General features: G+C 36.0%; 1 protein-coding gene and 1 long non-coding RNA gene across 6 annotated transcripts in view; one reads left to right on the top strand and one right to left on the bottom strand.

Annotated features, from left to right (window-relative positions):
* The window catches only part of LOC136826262 (uncharacterized), a 246,992-nt gene that overhangs the window by 173,818 nt on the left and 50,136 nt on the right, over positions 1 to 23,038 (top strand). For 2 of the 5 annotated variants that reach the window (XR_010849570.1, XR_010849571.1), the window contains exon 3: positions 21,476 to 21,689. The exons of the other annotated variants lie outside the window; for them this stretch is intronic. This is a non-coding gene — a long non-coding RNA (uncharacterized lncRNA). The remainder of the gene's footprint in view (positions 1 to 21,475; positions 21,690 to 23,038) is intronic. 5 annotated transcript variants of the gene reach the window in all.
* LOC136825979 (mucin-22-like) lies at positions 380 to 14,067 on the bottom strand. Its single transcript, XM_067082840.1, has 3 exons — positions 13,713 to 14,067; positions 7,958 to 13,549; positions 380 to 417 (listed from the first exon to the last, which is right to left on the bottom strand). The coding sequence occupies exons 1-3, from the start codon at positions 14,065 to 14,067 to the stop codon at positions 380 to 382; spliced, it is 5,985 nt and encodes a 1,994-aa protein (XP_066938941.1).

Raw genomic sequence — 23,038 nt, 5'->3', positions numbered from 1 at the left:
TATATATATATATATATATATATATATATATATATATAATATACACATATATGTATATATATATTTTATTTATTTATACATATATATTTATGTGTATATATATATATATATATATATATATATATATATATATATTTATGTATATGTATAAATAAATTATTTATATTTATATACATATTAAAATTTATATATATATATATATATATATATATATATATATACATATATAAATATTTATATTTATATATATATATATATATATATATATATATATATATATATTTAAATTTATATATATTTTTACATATATGTATTTATATATATATTAAAAGGAGTGGGTGCAGGAAAACAAGCAGATTCCAAGTGCAGTAATTCAATCCTACGTTTCATGACCTTTTGTCACATCATCAGGGACATCTATAAATGAAAATTCAGACATTAGAGTGCTTTCAAAACATTAAGCAAATATATGAAAATATATGCACTGAAATACACTTAAAAATTATACGTAAAAAACCACGAAATTAATATTATATAAAAATGAACTAGGCACTAAGTAAAATCACAGACTCACTGAAAACTATGCAATAAATTACACACACTAAACATAAAAGAAGAGAATTTAAAATTACACAATAAAAAGGGAATAACAAAATCAATAAGTAAAATCACAGACACACTTGCGGGAAAAACACCAGCCTTTCAAAGCAAGAGTAAAAAGCACACTGAAATTCATATAAACGTACAGATCAGAGAACCGAAAATATAAACAACCAAATTAGGCAATAAACAGTGGAACAGCCGTAGTTTGGTGATTAAGAGAAGGGACTTTCAATTTGATATTGAGGCTCTCAAGTATAAGCAATTCTGATGTTTCTTTTGCTTGACCTATAATTTCGAAATAATCGTATTTAATAGGTGTTTTACAGTTGTTAGCATGGTTTCTAATGTTGGACAATTCCGGGCTGGATAGTCTGCAGCCAGTACGATGACTTATTCCAATAAGGGAATCAGCTCTCACCTTGAGTAAACGTCGGGTCGAACCCACATAATTACCCGAATTACAACCGGGGCACTTATACTCATATACTACGCCCGACGTCATCAAGGGACAGAGCCGATATATATATATATATATATATATATATATATATATATATATATATATATATATATATATATATATATATATATATATATATATATATATATATATATATACAAGTATGTATAAATACACATATATATATATATATATATATATATATATATATATATATATATACATATATATAGATATATATGTGTGTGTGTATATATATATATATATATATATATATATATATATATATATATATATATATATATATATATATATATATATATATATATTTATATCTATTTATATATAATGTATTTATCTAAACTATAATATTTATATATACATATATTTATATATATATATACATACTGTATATATATATATATATATATATATATATATATATATATATATATATATATATATATATAATATTTATATATACATATATTTATATATATATATATATATATATATATATATATTATATATTATATATATCTATATATAGTGTATATAAATATAAATATATATGTAAATATTTATGTATATATATATACACAATATATACATACATATATATATATATATATATATGTATATATATATGTATATATATATATATATATATATATATATATATATATATATATTAAGTCTTGATTGACTTGGGTAAGTAGTGGAGAACTATGTACTGGCCTGGCAGTGGCACTTCTGCTGCAAATGCATTTGGGTCTGTCACGATCCAAGTGCATGGAAACTGCATGGTAGAACATTGAACCGATGCTGCCGGAAATCTCTGGGTTCTGGTGGGGTATGTGCGCGCACATGTGTGTGTGTGTGTGTGTGCACGATCACCCCTGGTATGTTTATGAGAGGAACAGTGACTCTCACGGGAGGACTTTGAATTTGGTTCTCCAGTCATAGGAAAGAAATGAAAATAGGATTAATGACAGGGTTGGTCATCACGGCTTATAGGATTTGCAGTCCTGAATTTTTAGACGAAGAGCTGGATTACTTGAGGGAGAGTTTTAGGAGATTAGGCTACCCTAAGTATTGGTGGGAGTGGGCACACTTCAAAGCAAGGAAAAACTATTTTGGGGAGAGGGAAAGGATAGAAAAGGAACATTTGGTAGGAAAGAAAATGATTACAGTCCCTGACAACAACTCTGTTGCACCCAACAGAAAGCTAAATAATTTCAAATTGATAGGCAGGTACAAAAACACCATTAGGAATAAAATAGTTAGAAACAAAAAGTCGGGGGGTATATATGGCAGCATGTCTAGACTGTGAAGAAGGGTACTATGGCGAAACTGGCAAATCGTGTATAAAGAGCGAAGCAAACAACATCTGCAGAACATAAGGCATTATAATCAGACATCGGCAGTTGCCAGACACTGTTGGAAAAATGATACCAGAATAGACTGGGAAAATATAAGTTTTCTGTACAGGAACACCAACAAAACATCTAGACTGGTTGTAGAGAACGGCTTCATAACTTGCGCCAACAACACGATGGCAGGGAACACCGGAAACGGCTTTGAAGACAGCATATCTAGAAAAATCGTATACTCCATAGTAGCAAGGAAACGAAGGAAAAACGCAAGAGAACGCACGGAAAACGGACACCTGGAAGAAGGGATCAGAGAAAGACCAAGATCACGAGGAGGTGGGGGTCACACAGGAGGAGCTAGGCGATTATAGGATTAAAAGTACCCAGCACACAGATATAAATACAGCTGGACTACGCGTCTGCTCATTGTACGGATACTTGATAATGTGGACTGTTTGTCCAAGAAAGCTTGTAACTTTTTCTGAATAAAAACTCCATTAGATACCATCCAGTTTGAATGAGGTACTTTTAGTAATATATATATATATATATATATATATATATATATATATATATATATATATATATATATATATATATATATATATATATATATATATATATATATATATATATATATATATATATATTTTCAGAAAATATGGCCGCCGTAACGTTAAAAGGTACAGAGTGTGATGGAAGAATTTTTGGTTGCGAGATGGTACTCTTGAAGCCGTCAGTTGCAGAATCCTTGTATTCAGCAAATAGTTGATCATCTCAGCAGTTAATGTGATGTACACGCGATATTGGCTGGGTCATATGACCAAGTCGCTATGCGCGTACAAGAGTTCGTGCGTTATAGAATCTCGATTTTGTGTCTAATTCTGCCCAAAAATTAGTTCGGTCGTTCATTAGCAGACCTAGATCGGGATCGTGAAGACATTATCTTTGAGTGTGGTGAGCTCTTAGAATTGGCAGAATAAGGTACAGTCCAGACTCTTCGTTTTTCTATGTGAATTGTGGATTTATGGTCTTTTACCATATTTCAAGACATTTTTGAATTTATGTTTTTTTTACCATATTTCAAGACATTTTTGATTTTGTGTGAAGTGGATGTAGCATTTTACTATTTCAATATTCTATTTTATTGTGTTCTATATTTTATCAGTATGCTATTTACTCATGCATTTTAGACTTTTCATTATTATGTTTTTGCACTTATATATTTTTGGGAGTATTATCTGTGTTCATTTTTTCGATAGATGTCATGGTTGTGGTGATGACTTTGTGGGCAAAACATGATGTTATCATGCTGGTGTGATCATAGAGAAAGACAGTCGCAAACCTTTGCAGTGTCTAGTATTTTATGTGGGAGACTTGAGACTAGACCTCACTAAGTCTATAATGGAATATGTGCGAGTTTTTGAGTTTGCAGGCTGTTAGCCACAATCAGATTTTTAGTTGGACTGAGACTAAAATTTTGAGTTAGATGTTTTTTTAATTGACAATTTCATTTATGATGCATTTTAATCTTTGCTTTGTTTATTCATTGCTTGTTGGGTTGCTTTAAATAATAAATCTATTTTTGGTAGGAAAGATTGAGTTTTCCTTATACGACCCATTTCATTTCTTTAGTGTGGAATGAGAGAGAGAGAGAAATCCATGCGAGAACGAAAGAGATCTTTGTGAGTAAGAGAGAGAGAGAGTGGAAAGCCGCGAGAGAGAGAGAGAGAGGAGAAAAGGTTCGCTGTTAAAAGAGAGGAAAAAAGGGCGGAACCCTTCACCGCCTCCTGAAGATCGACCAATTGGTATGCTACGTAATACTCCTACCCGGAATATTCTTATCTGTTTCCAACAGTTGTAACATATACATATATATATTTATATGTATATATATTTAAATATATACATATTTATATATTTATATATGTATATATATGTATTTATATATATATTGTATATATATTTATATTTGTATATATATATTTATATTTATATATACATATTTTTATGTATATATATATTATATATATATATATATATATATATATATATATATATATATATATACATATATATATATATATATATATATATATATATATATATATATATATATATATATATATATTTATATTTATATACATATATGTATGTGTATAAATATATATATATATATATATATATATATATATATATATATATATATATATATATATATATATATATATATATATATATATATATATATATATATATATATATATATATATATATATATATATATATATTTAATTATCTGTATATAGATAGATGGATATATATATATATGTATATATATATCTATGTAAATATATATATATATATATATATATATATATATATATATATATATATATATATATATATATATATATATATATATATATATATATATATATATATATATATATATATATATTTATATATATATATAAAATGTATATACACATTTATATATTTATATATATTGTATATACAGTACACACATATATATATATATATATATATATATATATATATATATATATATATATATATATATATATATATTTATAATTATATATATATATGTATGTATATATACTGTATATATGTATATATATATACATATTTATATATATATATATATATATATATATATATATATATATATATATATATATATATATATATATATATATATATATATATATATATATATATATATATATATATATATATATATATATATATGATTTGACAGCCTTATACCCGTTCTATAACTCACTCCTCGATGAGAGTTTAATCTCACTTTTAGCAACCTACGGGTGGAGCAGACGTACTTCCTCAGGTTACATCTGGGGCAATTAAACAAGTAAGTGACTCCTGAGGTCATCAAAGAGTGAAAACTCTCTGTATATTTGAACAGGGATCTAATTGTTATTGGGTTACAAGGTGTTAATTTCAACTCAGTAGCTGGTAGCAATTTGCCTATTATCTACCGTTAAGTCTCGATATAAATATTTATCATAAATTAGCGAAATATTTGTATACAAAAGAAGTTTAGGTACCGTTGGTATTTCAAGTTTTGGATGGAAATTATTATTTAGGGAATTTGTAAAAGATGTTTGTAGGAAAGTTTAGATGGAAAACAGTTATTAATAAAGTACTGGTTGGGGTATAGAATTTCATTATGAAAACGTTTCAGTCAGATATTAAGTATATATGTGTACACACACATATATATATGTATATACACATGTATATATACATATACATATATATCTGTATATATATATATGTATATATATATATATATATATATATATATATATATATATATATATATATATATATTTATATATTTATATATATAGGCCTATATAGCCAAACAAGCTCTACAGTCAACATTTTTATTCCACTGGGACGTTTCGGCTCTAACACACTAAGACATTTTCGACATGAAATAAAGGCAAAACAGCAAAACAAAACTTTATGCTATTAAAATACAAATCAAAGAAAGGTCACACTCGAGAATAATTTTTATAAACTACATTACCATAAAAAAAAACACCACTCAGAAAAGAAAGCATAGTGACTTAAAACTAATACAATTCAGTGAACTACAATAGCTATTAAAACTAAGAAAAAACAAACTCAAGACATGATAGGAAAAGCATCAAATAAAACACAGGGCTAAGAAACATTAAAAAAAGACAAACAAACACGAAAAGAAAAAAAGTACAAAATAGATAAATTAGCCTAATGACTGGAACTGCCCAGCTGCCAAGTGGGGTATTTGGGTAGTTCCATAAAGGCGTTCAAAACAAGATACTGCCATCATGCGGGGATCAGTGACAGGACAGGTAGATACTTAGCAGTCAAGCAGCAGTCTTCTTCCATCCATGAACACTGCAGTAGATGCAGTCAGGCAAGACTAAGTATAAGGGATTTTAAAATTGTAGATTCTTGGTCAAAATTGTCTGATTTAAGGATTTTAGAATATATATATATATATATATATATATATATATATATATATATATATATATATATATATATATATATATATTCATTGGTAAAATCAATGGAAAGAGGCCGAGAGGAAGACCTAGACAAAAATATATGGATGGATTGGTGAGAATGACTGGAGGAAGAATGTCTGCAGCTCAGTTGCTGCAGAGAGCCGAAATAGAGAGGAGTGGCGAGCCATGATTGCCGACGTCCTTGGGGATATGGCACCTGGATGATGATGATGATGATATATTCACAAACTTAAGCCACAACTCAACCAAGATCAGTCTTCCTTCCTGTTATCTATAATCTACTGATTTTCTATCCACTCTCACTTTCCAGTCATTAGGCTAATTTATCTATTTTGTAATTTTTTTTCTTTTCGCGTTTGTTTGTCTTTTTTAATGTTTCTTAGTCCTTTTTTTCGATTTTTTATCTCGTCTTGAGAGTGTTTTTCTGAGTTTTACTTGCTGTTGTAATTCACTGAGTTGTATTAGTTTTAAGTCACTATGCTTTCTTTTCTGAGTAGTGTGTTTTTTTTTATGGTAACGTAGTTTCTAAAAAAATTGTTATCGAGTGTGGCCTTATTTTGATTTTTGTTTTACTAGTATAAAGTTTTATGTTTTGGTGTCGTGCCTCTATTTTAGGTCAAAAATGGCTTAGTGTATTAAAGCCGAAACGTCCCAGTGGAATAAAAATGTTGATTATAGAGCTTGTTTGGCTGTTCCTGATTTGGGATCAGATTCCCTAGAAATCAGTTTCTAGCAACTGTATATATATATATATATATATATATATATATATATATATATATATATATATATATATATATATATATATATATATATATATATATATATATATATTTTATATGTATATATATATATATAAATATGTATATATATATATATATATATATATATATATATATATATATATATATATATATATATATATATATATATATATACATACATACATACATACATACATACATACATACATACATACATACATACATACATACATACATACATACATACATACATATAGAGTTGCTAGAGATTGATTCCCAGGGAATCTGATCCCCATCAGGCACAGCCAAACAAGCGCTATAGTCAACATTTTTATTCAACTGGGACGTTTCGGCTTTAACACATTAAGCCATTGTCAATCTAAAATAACTTAGCCTATATAGTAAAGAATGATGGGATTCTGTTGTTGAAATGTTTGCATCTTATTTTTTCTCTTTTGAAGAGATTTTTCCTTTATGTGAAATATACATTTTTCAAGAACCACATGAATGCTTTCTCAAGGTACAGGTGATTCTGGTTTGGTTCCTGTGTGATTCTTTCCTTTCAACATGAGGGTTTTTATTGTTTAGCTTATTTTAAAACATATTCACGTCTTAAAAATCGTTAACATAACTCAAAGTAAAATTTCATTGGGCACTAAAAAAATAATAATATTAGTAAGTGTTACTTACCAGATATCCAGCTGCCAGCTCGACAAACTAAACAGAAACCTGAAGCTGGCGAAGTCATTACTTTTCCTTCTGGATAGTTTATTCCATTTAGAAGGCAGCCTGAAAAAATGGTGGTGATAGTGCCTGATGTGGTCGTGGTGGTACTTGTCGTTGATGCACTGGTAGTACCTGATGTGTTTGTGGTCCCACCTGTGGTTGATGCAGTGGTAGTGCCTGATGTGGTTGTGGTCCCACCTGTGGTTAATGCACTGCTAGTACCTGATGTGGTTGTGGTCCCGCCTGTGGTTGATGCACTGGTAGTACCTGATGTGGTTGTGGTCCCACCTTTGGTTGATGCACTGCTAGTACCTGATGTGGTTGTGGTCCCACCTGTGGTTGATGCACTGGTAGTACCTGATGTGGTTGTGGTCCCACCTGTGGTTGATGCACTGGTAGTACCTGATGTGGTTGTGGTCCCGCCTGTGGTTGATGCACTGGTAGTACCTGATGTGGTTGTGGTCCCGCCTGTGGTTGATGCACTGGTAGTACCTGATGGGGTTGTGGTCCCACCTGTGGTTGATGCACTGGTAGTACCTGATGTGGCTGTGGTCCCACCTGTGGTTGATGCACTGGTAGTGCCTGATGTGGTTGTAGTTCCACCTGTGGTCGATGAAGTGGTAGTACCTGATGTGGTTGTGGTCCCGCCTGTGGTTGATGCACTGGTAGTACCTGATGTGGTTGTGGTCCCACCTGTGGTTGATGCACTGGTAGTACCTGATGTGGTTGTGGTCCCGCCTGTGGTTGATGCACTGGTAGTACCTGATGTGGTTGTGGTCCCACCTGTGGTTGATGCACTGGTAGTACCTGATGTGGTTGTGGTCCCGCCTGTGGTTGATGCACTGGTAGTACCTGATGTGGTTGTGGTCCCGCCTGTGGTTGATGCACTGGTAGTACCTGATGTGGTTGTGGTCCCACCTGTGGTTGATGCACTGGTAGTACCTGATGTGGCTGTGGTCCCACCTGTGGTTGATGCACTGGTAGTGCCTGATGTGGTTGTAGTTCCACCTGTGGTCGATGAAGTGGTAGTACCTGATGTGGTTGTGGTCCCGCCTGTGGTTGATGCACTGGTAGTACCTGATGTGGTTGTGGTCCCACCTGTGGTTGATGCACTGGTAGTACCTGATGTGGTTGTGGTCCCACCTGTGGTTGATGCACTGGTAGTACCTGATGTGGTTGTAGTTCCACCTGTGGTCGATGAACTGGTAGTACCTGATGTGGTTGTGGTCCCACCTGTGGTTGATGCACTGGTAGTTCTTGATGTGGTTGTGGTCCCACCTGTGGTTGATGCACTGGTAGTACCTGATGTGGTTGTGGTCCCACCTGTGGTTGATGCACTGGTAGTATCTGATGTGGTTGTGGTCCCACCTGTGCTTGATGCACTGTTAGTGCCTGATGTGGTTGTAGTTCCACCTGTGGTCGATGAACTGGTAGTACCTGATGTGGTTGCATTTCCACCTGTGGTCAATGCATTGGTAGTGCCTGACGTGGTTGTAGTTCCACCTGTGCTCGATGCACTGGTGGTACCTGATGTGGTTGTAGTTCCACCTGTGCTCAATGCACTGGTAGTGCCTGATGTGGTTGTAGTTCCACCTGTGGTCGATGCACTGGTAGTACCTGATGTGGTTGTAGTTCCACCTGTGGTCGATGCATTGGTAGTGCCTGATGTGGTTGTAGTTCCACCTGTGGTCGATGCAATAGTAGTACCTAATGTGGTTGTAGTTTCACCTATGGTTGATGCATTGGTAGCACCTGATGTGGTTGTAGTTCCACTTGTGCTCGATGCATTGATAGTTCCTGATGTTGTAGTTCCACCTGTGCTCGATGCATTGGTAGCACCTGATATGGTTGTAGTTCCACCTGTGCTCGACACATTGGTAACACCTGATGTGGTTGTAGTTCCACCTGTGGTCGATGCATTGGTAGTGACTGATGTGGTTGAAGTTCCACCTGTGCTTGACGTATTGGTAGTACCTGATGTGGTTATAGTTCCACCTGTGCTCGATGCATTAGTAACACCTGATGTGCTTGTAGTTCCACCTGTGCTTGACGCATCGGTAGTACCTGATGTGGTTGTAGTTCCACCTGTGGTCGATGTACTGGCAGTGCCTGATGTGGTAGTAGTTCCACCTGTGCTCGATGTACTGGTAGTACCTGATGTGATTGTAGTTCCACCTGTGGTTGATGCACTGGTAGTACCTGATGTGGTTGTAGTTTCACCTGTGCTCGATGCACTGGTAGTGCCTGATGTGGTAGTAGTTCCACCTGTGCTCGATGCACTGGTAGTACCTGATGTGGTTGTAGTTTCACCTATGGTTGATGTATTGGTAGCGCCTGACGTAGTTGTAGTTCCACCTGCACTCGATGCATTGGTAGTACCTGATGTAGTTGTAGTTCCACCTGTGCTCGATGAACTGGTAGCACCTGATGTGGTTGTAGTTCCACCTGTGCTCGATGCACTGGTAGTTCCAGATGTGGTTGTAGTTCCACCTGTGCTCGATGCACTGGTAGTGCCGGATGTGGTTGTAGTTCCACTTGTGCTCGATCCATTGGTAGTGCCTGATGTGGTTGTAGTTCCACCTGTGCTCGATGCATTGGTAGCACCTGATGTGGTTGTAGTTCCACCTGTGCTCGATGCACTGGTAGTACCTGATGTGGTAGTAGTTCCATCTGTGATCGATGCATTGGTAGTACCTGATGTGGGTGTAGTTCCACCTGTGCTCGATGCATTGGTAGTGCCTGATGTGGTTGTAGTTCCACCTGTGCTCGATGCATTGGTAACACCTGACGTGGTTGTAGTTCCACCTGTGCTCGATACACTGGTAGTACCTGATGTGGTTCTGGTTCCACCTGTGCTCGATGCACTGGTAGTGCCTGATGTGGTTGTAGTTCCACCTGTGCTCGATGCACTGGTACTACCTGACGTGGTTGTAGTTCCACTTGTGCTCGATGCATTGGTAGCGCCTGATGTGGTTGTAGTTCCACCTGTGCTCGATGCATGGGTAGCACCTGATGTGGTTGTAGTGCCACCTGTGCTCGATGCCCTGGTAGTACCTGATGTGGTAGTAGTTCCACCTGTGCTCGATGCATTGGTAGCACCTAATGTGGTTGTAGTTCCACCTGTGCTCGACGCATTGGTAGTACCTGATGTGGCTGTAGTTCCACTTGTGCTCGACGCATTAGTAGTACCTGATGTGGTAGTAGTTCCACCTGTGCTCGATTCACTGGTAGCACCTGATGTGGTTGTAATTTCACCTGTGCTCGATGCACTGGTAGTACCTGATGTGGTAGTAGTTCCACCTGTGATCGATGCATTGGTAGTGACTGATGTGGTTGTAGTTCCACCTGTGCTCGATGCACTGGCAGTACCTGATGTGGTTGTACCTTCACCAGTGCTCGATGCATTGGTAGCGCCTGATGTGGTAGTAGTTCCACCAGTGGTTGATGGACTGGTAGTGACTGATGTGGTTGTAGTTCCTTCTGTGGTCGATGCACTGGTAGTGCCTGATGTGGTTGTAATTCCACCTGTGCTCGATTCTCTGGTAGTACCTGATGCAGTTGTAGTTCCACTTGTGTTTGATGCACTGGTAGTGCCTGACGTGGTTGTAGCTCCAGCTGTGCTCGATGCATTGGTAGTACCTGATGTGGATGTAGTTCCACCTGTGCTCGATGCATTGGTAGTGACTGATGTGGTTGTAGTTCCACCTGTGCTCGATGCATTGGTAACAGCTGACGTGGTTGTAGTTCCACCTGTGCTCGATGCACTGGTAGTGCCGGATGTGGTTGTAGTTCCACCTGTGGTCGATGCACTGGTAGTACCTGATGTGGTTGTAGTTCCACCTGTGCTTGATGCACTGGTAGTGCCGGATGTGGTTGTAGTTCCACCTGTGGTCGATGCACTGGTAGTACCTGATGTGGTTGTAGTCCCACCTGTGCTCGATGCACTGGTAGTGCCGGATGTGGTTGTAGTTCCACCTGTGGTGGATGCACTGGTAGTACCTGATGTGGTTGTAGTTCCACCTGTGCTTGATACATTGGTAGCGCCTGATGTGGTTGTAGTTCCACCTGTGCTCGATGCATTGGTAGTGACTGATGTGGTTGTAGTTCCACCTGTGCTCGATGCATTGGTAGTGACTGATGTGGTTGTAGTTCCACCTGTGCTCGATGCATTGGTAGCACCTGATGTGGTTGTAGTTCCACCTGTGCTCGATGCACTGGTAGTACCTGATGTGGTAGTAGTTCCACCTGTGCTCGATCCATTGGTAGCACCTAATGTGGTTGTAGTTCCACCTGTGCTCAACGCATTGGTGGTACCTGATGTGGCTGTAGTTCCACTTGTGCTCGACGCATTGGTAGTACCTGATGTGGTTGTAGTTCCACCTGTGCTCGATTCACTGGTAGCACCTGATGTGGTTGTAGTTTCACCTGTTCTCGATGCACTGGTAGTACCTGATGTGGTAGTAGTTTCACCTGTGGTCGATGCATTGGTAGTGACTGATGTGGTTGTAGTTCCACCTGTGCTCGATGCACTGGTAGTACCTGATGTGGTTGTACCTTCACCTGTGGTCGATGCATTGGTAGCGCCTGATGTGGTAGTAGTTCCACCAGTGGTTGATGGACTGGTAGTGACTGATTTGGTTGTAGTTCCTTCTGTGGTCGATGCACTGGTAGTGCCTGATGTGGTTGTAATTCCACCTGTGCTCAATTCACTGGTAGTGCCTGATGCAGTTGTAGTTCCACTTGTGTTTGACGCACTGGTAGTGCCTGATGTGATTGTAGTTCCACCTGTGCTCGATGCACTGGTAGTACCTGATGTGGTTGTATTTCCACCTGTGGTCGATGCATTGGTAGTGCTTGATGTGGTAGTAGTTCCACCTGTGCTCGATGCACTGGTAGTACCTGATGTGGTTGTATTTCCATCTGTGCTCGATGCATTGGTAGTGCCTGATGTGGTAGTAGTTCCACCAGTGGTTGATGGACTGGTAGTGACTGATGTGGTTGTAGTTCCTTCTGTGGTCGATGCACTGGTAGTGCCTGATGTGGTTGTAATTCCACCTGTGCTCGATTCACTGGTAGTGCCTGATGCAGTTGTAGTTCCACTTGTGTTTGATGCACTGGTAGTGCCTGATGTGGTTGTAGTTCCACCTGTGCTCGATGCACTGGTAGTCCCTGATGTGGTTGTATTTCCACCTGTGGTCGATGCATTGGTAGTGCCTGATGCGGTAGTAGTCCCACCTGTGGTCGATGCATTGGTAGTGCCTGATGTGGTAGTAGTTCCACCTGTTGTCGATGCGTTAGTAGTGCCTGATGTGGTTGTAGTTCCACCTGTGGTCGATGCATTGGTAGCGCCTGATGTGGTAGTAGTTCCACCTGTTGTTGATGCACTGGTAGTGCCTGATGTGCTTGTGGTGGCACCTGTGGTTGATGTAGTGGTAGTGCCTGATGTGGTTGTAGTTCCACCTGTGGGTGATGCACTGGTTGTGTCTGATGTGGTTGTAGTTCCACCTGTGGTCGATTCACTGGTACTGCCTGATATGGTTGTTGGTGGACAATTGCCTGTGTAAGTAAAGAAGAGTTGATTACTTAATTGCTCCCCATTCGGTATTCTCTGAATTTTGTTATATCTTATGCTTATATCTATGCCAAGAATAGATAAAACCAAGAGTTCCTTCCATTACCATTCAGTTAACACATACGCCACAAGCATACGCCTCCTTACCGTTTAATAAACACAAGAGATAAACTATATGCACTATAGCACTCTCAGTGGTATCATTGAGTCGAGGTATTTCGTTTGGGTCAATGGTGATTGTATCGTTCCACACGAGAGACACAAACTCTTCGAGCATAGTAGCCATACACTCCACTTCCTCCGCACTGCTGTTGACAGTCAGATTTAAGATGTAGTCCAATATGCCACTGTAGACTTGTGTTGGAGTACCCGTCGTGTTGCTGCCCACTCCGCAGTAATTACTAAGGATGACAGTATTACTGTCGCTCACTGTCAACGAGTACGCTGCGCGTCGTTTGCGTCCGCCCTTTGAGGCACTCATCTGTAGCAGCAGGCCTTTCATTTTACCTAAGACCTTGAGTACTGATCTGAGTCCGTCGGAGAGCCAGTTGGTCTCTGAAAGACGGATGAAGGATATTAGTCGATGATGATGGTATAGAAGCTAGGCAGATTACAACAGTATAATCAGACTGATTTTAGGAAGGTCACAGAATGATCTTTTATCAATTTTTGTTTATTAAACATATCGTTGAATTAATTTGAAGCTTGCATTATTTTTAGTATTGCTGTTGTTATAATTCAGCTATGGTAATTACTACTGACAATATTGTTCTAAGCTTAAGTTATAGACAATAGACGAATTTCGCCATATAAATATAACAAAGTCACTCATTTCATAGTATATTACTTTAGAATGTCGTCCGACTTAAATTCCTAGCCCATCGACACAAGTGCAGAGAATTCATTTCAAGCCTGACAAAAGTAGTCAGTTGAAGTTTATGAAGCGGTCAGCTTCTTCCATAATCCAGAGATAGATCAGATGTTAGGAGGCAAAAAGGGAAACAAGTTCTCAGGTTCTTAGTTTTGATCACACGCTGAAAAATTTATTTGATATAATGGAAAAAATTCCGTATATTCCCCATTTTTTAATCATTATGCTTCTGGACTTGTATCATTTATTCTATGCAGCAAGCAAAGTGAAGGGGCGTATTCAAATGTCCTTCTAGCTCACCTGAAAGCGACAGAAGTTGTGTGGTTCTTCTGTCGCTTGAGGAGGTTTCATTTCAGTGTTTGGATCTCGATGATGTTCTCATTTCATAAAGGAAGGAAGAGGTAAATGTTTTTATCCACACACACAAACACACACACACACACGAGATTGAAGGTGCCAAGCACAGTCGGTTCTGAACCACCTCTTCGTTAAAAAGCATTAAAGTTAACTGCATATTTTTGGGGCAAATTTATTATCTGCATAGAAAACCGAGAAGGTCCTCATTGGAAGGCTTGCCAAGCAACATTTCCTCCACTTGAACCAAATTTGTTGGTTAGAAAAATAATTTGTGCTGACAACAGAGTCATGTGACTAAGGCCAACCACATAAATGTTATTCTAATCCACTTGAAAAATGATGGTCATCCATCACTATGTAGGCTTCAAACACTGTTTGCCTTGAAGTTAAAAAATATTAGTAAGGTTCTCTTTATCTTCAATAATCCCTGGTTTGCATAAGAAAAGAATTCATTGTCTAAACGTGATAGTGGATGCGGAATTAATGCTGATAGTGGGTGCACAATGAATCTTGATACTGGATGCAGAATTAATGCTGATACTGGATTTAAAATTAATGCTGATAGTGGATGCAGAATTCATGCTGACATTGGATGCAGAATAAATGCTGATAGTGCGTGCAGAATTAATGCTGACAGTGGATGCAGAATTAATGCTAATTCGTGGGTTTCACGAATCAGAGTAATGATCTGCGAAAAGATATTGACTTCAAAACACACGAAACATAAAAAATGTATACAATAATTCAGCGTGAGACAACCGATACTTACTGCTCTGAAGCCACCCATATCGAGTGCAGTACTCGTTTCCTCTCATTTGCCCGTAAGAATAGCACTGGTTATTGTCGGCGCATCCTTGAACTAGAAAAGTTATAAGAAAAATAAACGAATATGAGAAAACAGAAAACAAAGGTAGGTAGAAAGTTGAAATGAAAACTCAGTTGAAAATCAAATGACATGCACAGAGTTTAATTATTAGTTTCTGTCAACTGCTCTTACACCTTTCTTTTAAAATGATTATTTTGTGCGACAAGTCCTTGGACATTTGTCCTTATATATACATATATATATATATATATATATATATATATATATATATATATATATATATATATATATATATATATATATATATATATAAAAACAGATATACATATACATATATGACATTTTTTTATCACACCGTGATTTATATACGATCATGAAGCTACAAATATCGCTTAATATCAAATCCACGCTACCTCGGGAATATCCCCGATGAAAATTATCACCGAAGGGGAATTTATAAGTGATAAATGGACGGGCACTGCCGATGGTGTCGATCCCGACACACAGACGCGCATCCAGCGAATCCAGTCGACGCTAACCACTGAGCTATCAAGAGAGGTATAAGTTAACGCCGAGTCTGGTGTACTATATTTACCCGTCGAGGCGGGGAAATTGTAGCCTTCAGCCTCGGCATTAACCCACCTCGACCATGATAGCTCATTGGTACGTTGAACACGCAGCTTATTTATGACATTTTTTTTATCACACCGTGATTTATATACGATCATGAAGCTACAAATATCGGCAATATCAAATCCGCTACCTCAGGAATATCCCCGATGAAAATTATCACCGAAGGGGAATTTATAAGTGATAAATGGTCGGCAGTGCCCGTGCGAGTCTCGATCCCACGACACACAGACGCCAAAAACATCCAGCGAATCCAGTCGTGGGATCGAGACTCGGCAGTGCCCGTCCATTTATCACTTATAAATTCCCCCATTCGGTGATAATTCTGATCGGGGATATTCCCGAGGTAGCGTGATTTGATATTAAGCGATATTTGTAGCTTCATGATCGTATATAAATCACGGTGTGATAAAAAAAAAAATGTCATAAAAGAGCTGCGTGTTCCAACGTACCAATGAGCTATCATGGTCGAGGTGGGTTAATGCCGAGGTTAAGTACAATTTCCCCGCTCGACGGGTAAATATAGTACACCAGACTCGGCGTTAACTTATACCTCTTTGATAGCTCAGTGGTTAGCGTCGACTGGATTCGCTGGATGCGCGTCTGTGTGTCGTGGGATCGAGACTCGGCAGTGCCCGTCCATTTATCACTTATAAATTCCCCTTCGGTGAAAATTTGATCATCGGGGATATTCCCGAGGTAGCGTGGATTTGATATTAAGCGATATTTGTAGCTTCATGATCGTATATATATATATATATATATATATATATATATATTTATATATATATACATATATATTTATATACATATGTATATATATATATATATATATATCTATATATATATATATATATATATATATATATATATATAGACAAAAAGTATCACTGTGGATCCTTCTATTGGTAACTCAGAAGCACGAGACGGTGTTTTTGTACTTCATATATATACACACACACACACACATTATATATATATATATATATATATATATATATATATATATATATATATATATATATATGATTATAATAAGTTTTGTACGTGATTCATTTATCACACATTACCACAGGTGAAAAATAAGAAACGGGGTGTAGGTCCTGACCGGTTTCGACTTTATTTCCAAGCCATTGATGAAGGACTGTTACAGAGTATTAGAAGTCACAAATATATATACTGCAGAAATAGTACTGACGACATACACAAACGTTTGAGACTATAGGCCGGTGTCAAGGTGGGAGTGGCCTTCAAAACTCATTTGACAAAAAATTACAATATACTCTCGGGGAACAATACTGATAAACGCACCGACGATAGGAGACTACAGATCCACACCTGACAGGTGTCAGGGAGACGGGGCCGAAACTCATTAGCACTGCTGCCCCCTGCTGTGTTTACAAATATGATAATCTCATTTCTATACATTTCTGCTGCCTACCTTAAAATTTAAAATGATATTAAAGGATCAAGTTTATACATCCCTTGACTGATGTTCATATTATGGCTGTAACTTTCTTTTATAAAGCTAGATTCAATGATATTCCTTTTCAGTGCGTTATTAGAAAATACAATCCTTTTTGCCCCTTCCCAGTTGATAGCATGATTGTTCTCGCTAACATGTACAAAAATACCACTGTTCCCCTGAGCATATCTCACGCATTTTTTTTATGTTGTTCTATTCTCTTTTCCAGTGCTTTACTCGTTTGGCCTATATTAAAGTTGTCACAAGACTTACATGGAATTTTACATGCACACCCTTTGGTATTGTCGGGAGAGTTCTCTGTAAGTGCCTTCATTTTTTTATTGTTCTTAAATGCAACATTAACACCAAAATTCTTAAGAAGATGGGGATATCTTTCACATTATTATTGTAAGGCAGTACAAGCAAATTTTTTGTGTTGTAAAGTTCTTTTTGGTTTTGATACATAGTCTTTTTTGCCGCTTCTACTGCATTGTTTAATACACTGTCAGGATATTTCAATTTCTTGCCTGTATTCCTAACCTTGTCTATTTCCTCATCAATATATTCAGGGCTACATGCACGTAATGCTCTTAAAAACATGGATGAAAGCACTGATTTCTCAACCGTATTGCTTTGTCCAGAATAGAAAATAATGCACATAGGAAGAAATATTAGTAGGTTTTCTGTACACGCTATATTTAAACCCATTACTACAGTATTTCTTCGTATGAGGACATCCAAAAAGGGTAAGCACCTGTCATTTTCCATTGCCATAGTGAATTTAATTGATGGTACTAATTGATTCAATTTGGCAAAAAAGTTATTTACATCTTCGTTCCCTGGCCATGCACAAATCATGTCGTCAACATACCTAAACCATATTACACTGCGTGGAATTATGTTGTTTAATATTTTCTTTTAAAAAAATTCCATATGTAAGTTACTTAACACCTGGGGATAGAGGGCTTCCCATTGCCATACCAAAATTTTGTGAGTAAAATTTACCATTAAATTCAAATTTATACTCTTTCACACATAATTTAATCATTTCAATTAAAGTGCTTTTAGAAAATGGGATATCCAGCTGTGTGTTCTCTAATAAATCCGATAAAAACTCCATCAGATCATCAGTTGGCACCTTTGTGAATAGTGATGCTACATCAAAACTCACAAGCCTGGATTCATTAATGGTGAATCCAGGCTTGTGAGTTTTGATATAGCATCACTATTCACAAAGGTGTCAATTGATGATCTGATGGAATTTTTATCGGAATTATTAGAGAACACACAGCTGGATATCCCATTTTCTAAAAGCACTTTAATTGAACTGATTAAATTGTGTGAAAGAATGTAAATTTGAATTTAATGGTAAATTTTACTCACAAAATTTTGGTATGGCAATGGGAAGCCCTCTATCCCCATTGTTAAGCAACTTACGTATGGAATTTTTTGAAAAGAAAATATTAAACAACATAATTCCACACAATGTAACATGGTTTAGGTATGTTGACGACATGATTTGTGTATGGCCAGGGAACGAAGATGTAAATAACTTTTTTGCCAAGTTAAATCAATTAGTACCGTCAATTAAATTCACTATGGAAATGGAAAATGATGGGTGCTTACCCTTTTTGGATGTCCTCGCACGAAGAAATAGTAATGGGTTTAAATATAGTGCGTATAGAAAGCCTACTAATATTTCTTCTATGAACATTTCTATTCCGGACAAAGCAATAAGGTTGAGAAATCAGTATTTTCATCTATGTTTTTAAGAGCATTACGTGCATGTAGCCCTGAATATATTGATGAGGAAATAGACAAGATTAGGAATACAGGCAAGAAATTGAAATATCCTGACAGTGTATTAAACAATGCAGTAGAAGAGGCAAAAAAGACTATGTATCAAAACCAAAAAGAACCTTACAACACAAAAAATTTGCTTGTTCTGCCTTATAATAATAGTATGAAAGATATCCCCATCTTCCTAAGAATTTTGGTGCTAATGTCGCATTTAAGAGCAATAAAACAATGAAGGTACTTATAGAGAACTCTCCCGACAATACTAAAGGGAGTGTATATAAAATTCCATGTAAGTCTTGTAACAACTTTAATATAGGCCAAACGAGTAAAGCACTGGAAAAGAGAATAGAACAGCATAAAAAATGCGTGAGATATGCACAGGGGAACAGTGGTATTTTTGTACAAGTTAGTGAGAACAATCATGCTATCAACTGGGAAGGGGCAAAAAGGATTGCGTATTCTAATAACGCACTGAAAAGGAATATCATTGAATCTAGCTTTATAAAAGAAAGTTACAGCCATAATATGGATATCAGTCAAGGGATGTATAAACTTGATCCTTTAATATCAAAAGAAATTTGTAAATTGTTTAAATTTTAAGGTAGGCAGTTTAGATGTATGAAAATAAGATTATTATATTTGTAAACACAGTATGGGGGCAGCAGTGCTAATGAGTTTCCCGACCCCGCCTCCCTGACACCTGTCAGGTGTGGATCTGTAGTCTCCAATGGTCGGTACGTTTATCAGTATTGTCCCCTGAGAGTACATTGTAATTTTTCAGTCAAATGAGTTTTGAAGACCACTCCTACCTTGACACCGGCCTGTGGGTGGACCTGTAGTCTCAAACGGTTGTGTATGTTCGTCAGTACTGTTTCAGTAGTATATATATTTGTGACTTCTAATACTCTGTATCAGTCCTTCGTCAATGGCTTGGAAATAACTTCGAAACCGGTCAGGACCTACACCCCATCTCTGATTTTTCACCTGTGGTAATGTGCTTGCTACTCCCTTCATTGCCTGCCTTCTTACTTTAACAAGGATAAATTTCTTGTATTCGATTAAAGTAAGGAAGAGGGGTCGAACAGGGAATATTTATAATATATTTATAAATAAATAAATAAATAAATAATATTATATATATGTATAACTGAATCACGAAAATATGGAACGTGATGAATATATAAATAAAGATAAAATCCACGAAGGAAACGGAAACACTGGAGTGCTGCGAGGCCTTTCGACACTATGTCCTTTACTTAGCAGACTGAAGAAATATAAAAGTATGTTTACAAAGAAAGCTCATATAAATGACAGATGGCGATTATAAAGGAAACATATGTACCTGGAATCCAACACAATTGAAGAATTAGTAGAACTGCCGAAACAGGATTAAATATATAATCCTGTTTTGGCAGTTCTACTAAATCTTCAGTTGTGTTGGATTCCAGGTACATATGTTTCCTTTATAATCGCCATCTGTCATTTATATGAGCTTTCTTTGTAAACATACTTTTATATTTCTTCAGTCTGCTAAGTAAAGGACATAGTGTCGAAAGGCCTCAGCAGCACTCCAGTGTTTCCATTTCTTCGTGGATTTTATCTTTATATATATATATATATATATATATATATATATATATATATATATATATATATATTATTATATATATTATATATATATATATATATATATATATTTATTATAAATATTCCCTGTTCGACCTCTCTTCATTGCTTTAATCGAATACAAGAAATGTATCCTTGTTAAAGTAAGAAGGCAGGCAATGAAGGGTGTAGCAAGCTGGAGGCAGTGTTTTCAAATTCCACATCCCAACTGCCGAGACATTAGTTTAGAGGGCCATAAATCAGGGATAGGTTTTGCTAGGACAGACCTTAGAGGTACTGTTCGTACAGCTCAGTTTCCTCTACTCTGCGTACTAGTGACTCTGTTGTCATTTCAGGTCAAGCCCTGGGTAGGCAGGGTTTTGAAGCAAACGCCAAGACGATGCCCCAGCATCGGGACTCTCCACACAGCCGTCACAGCGAATGGATGTGACCAGGGCTGTCGCCCAAGCATCCTTTGTTCTCCCCCTTTGTTCAAACCAAGGAGAAATTTGCTGTTTCAACGGACCAAGGAATCTCATGCAACTGATCACTGCATTAGCTAACCTAGTGGTAAGTCTGATTTGACAATTGCTCCCAGTTCAATATCCCTTCAACTGAAACTCTCATTTTCCCTTGCTCAAATTTTCCTCTCTGAAACAGGCACTGACTAAGAAATCCTAGTAAAACGTATCCCACTTATGAAGTTATCTATCAAGTACAATTATTGTTGTCCAGTGAAGTCACATAACTTATCCCTCATGGTGTTAAACGTGTTATTTTTTAACTAAGAACCATCCCCTTGTGAAAAGTAATGACAAGTGAGTGTTTCTGTAATGCAAGATTATTGTCTGGATACATCCTTTTCCAGAATTACATATGCCTTAGGCCTGTGCAACATCCTCTTTCTTGGATAAGAATCTGTATCCTTAGTATCAAGAAGCCTTAATTCGACCTTGCAGTAAATTCCTGATACAGTGTCTGAGACGTATATTAATTTGTTGCGTTCATTCTATTAGCATTGAAGTTTGTCCGAAGGCAGACAAATATTCTGAGCTGCTGTTACCTTCTGTAAATAACGCATTTCATTTTATTTTGCTTGTGTTGCTGAAACTAGTGTTCCAGTAAGTTTGCTGAATTCATTCATGTGGTTATGAATAAACCTCTATTCTTTGTTAGCAAGTGTTAACTGGCAACCTGAACTATTCACTATCTATCATTTAGAGTTAAATTTAGCCTGAATTGACAGAATTACGTGAGTCTTCGGTAAAGCAAGGCAATATAAATCAAAGTAATTAATAATTAAATTCATTAGCCGAAGGGCCAACATAACAATATATATGTATATATATATATATATATATATATATATATATATATATATATATATATATATATATATATAAACATTTCAACATAGAATTATACCATTCTATCCCATAAGAGTAAAATTAATCATAATATATATATATATATCCTGATATGAGTAAATTAATATATATATATATATATATATATATATATATATATATATTATATATATAAATATATATATATATATATATATATATATATATATATATATATATATATATATATATATATATATATATATATATATATATATATATATATATATATATATATATATATATATATATATATATATATATATATATATATATATATATATATATATATATATATATATATATTACTTGTGAGGAAAGAATGGTATAATTCTGTTGTGTCGAGACGTTTGCATCTTATTTTTCTTTTGAAGAGATTTTTCCTTTATGTGAAATATACTTTTCTCACGAGTCAGTGCCCAATATCTGAATGGTTTCTCAAGGTACTGGTGATTCTGGTTTGGATCCTTTGTGGTTCTTTCCTTTCCACATGATGGTCCTTATTGTTTAGTT

The sequence above is a fragment of the Macrobrachium rosenbergii genome, chromosome 40 (assembly GCF_040412425.1).
Source record: "Macrobrachium rosenbergii isolate ZJJX-2024 chromosome 40, ASM4041242v1, whole genome shotgun sequence".
Taxonomy (NCBI): Eukaryota; Metazoa; Arthropoda; class Malacostraca; order Decapoda; family Palaemonidae; genus Macrobrachium; species Macrobrachium rosenbergii.
Note: the sequence above shows the minus strand (reverse complement) of the source record. Positions and strands in the feature narration are given on the sequence as shown.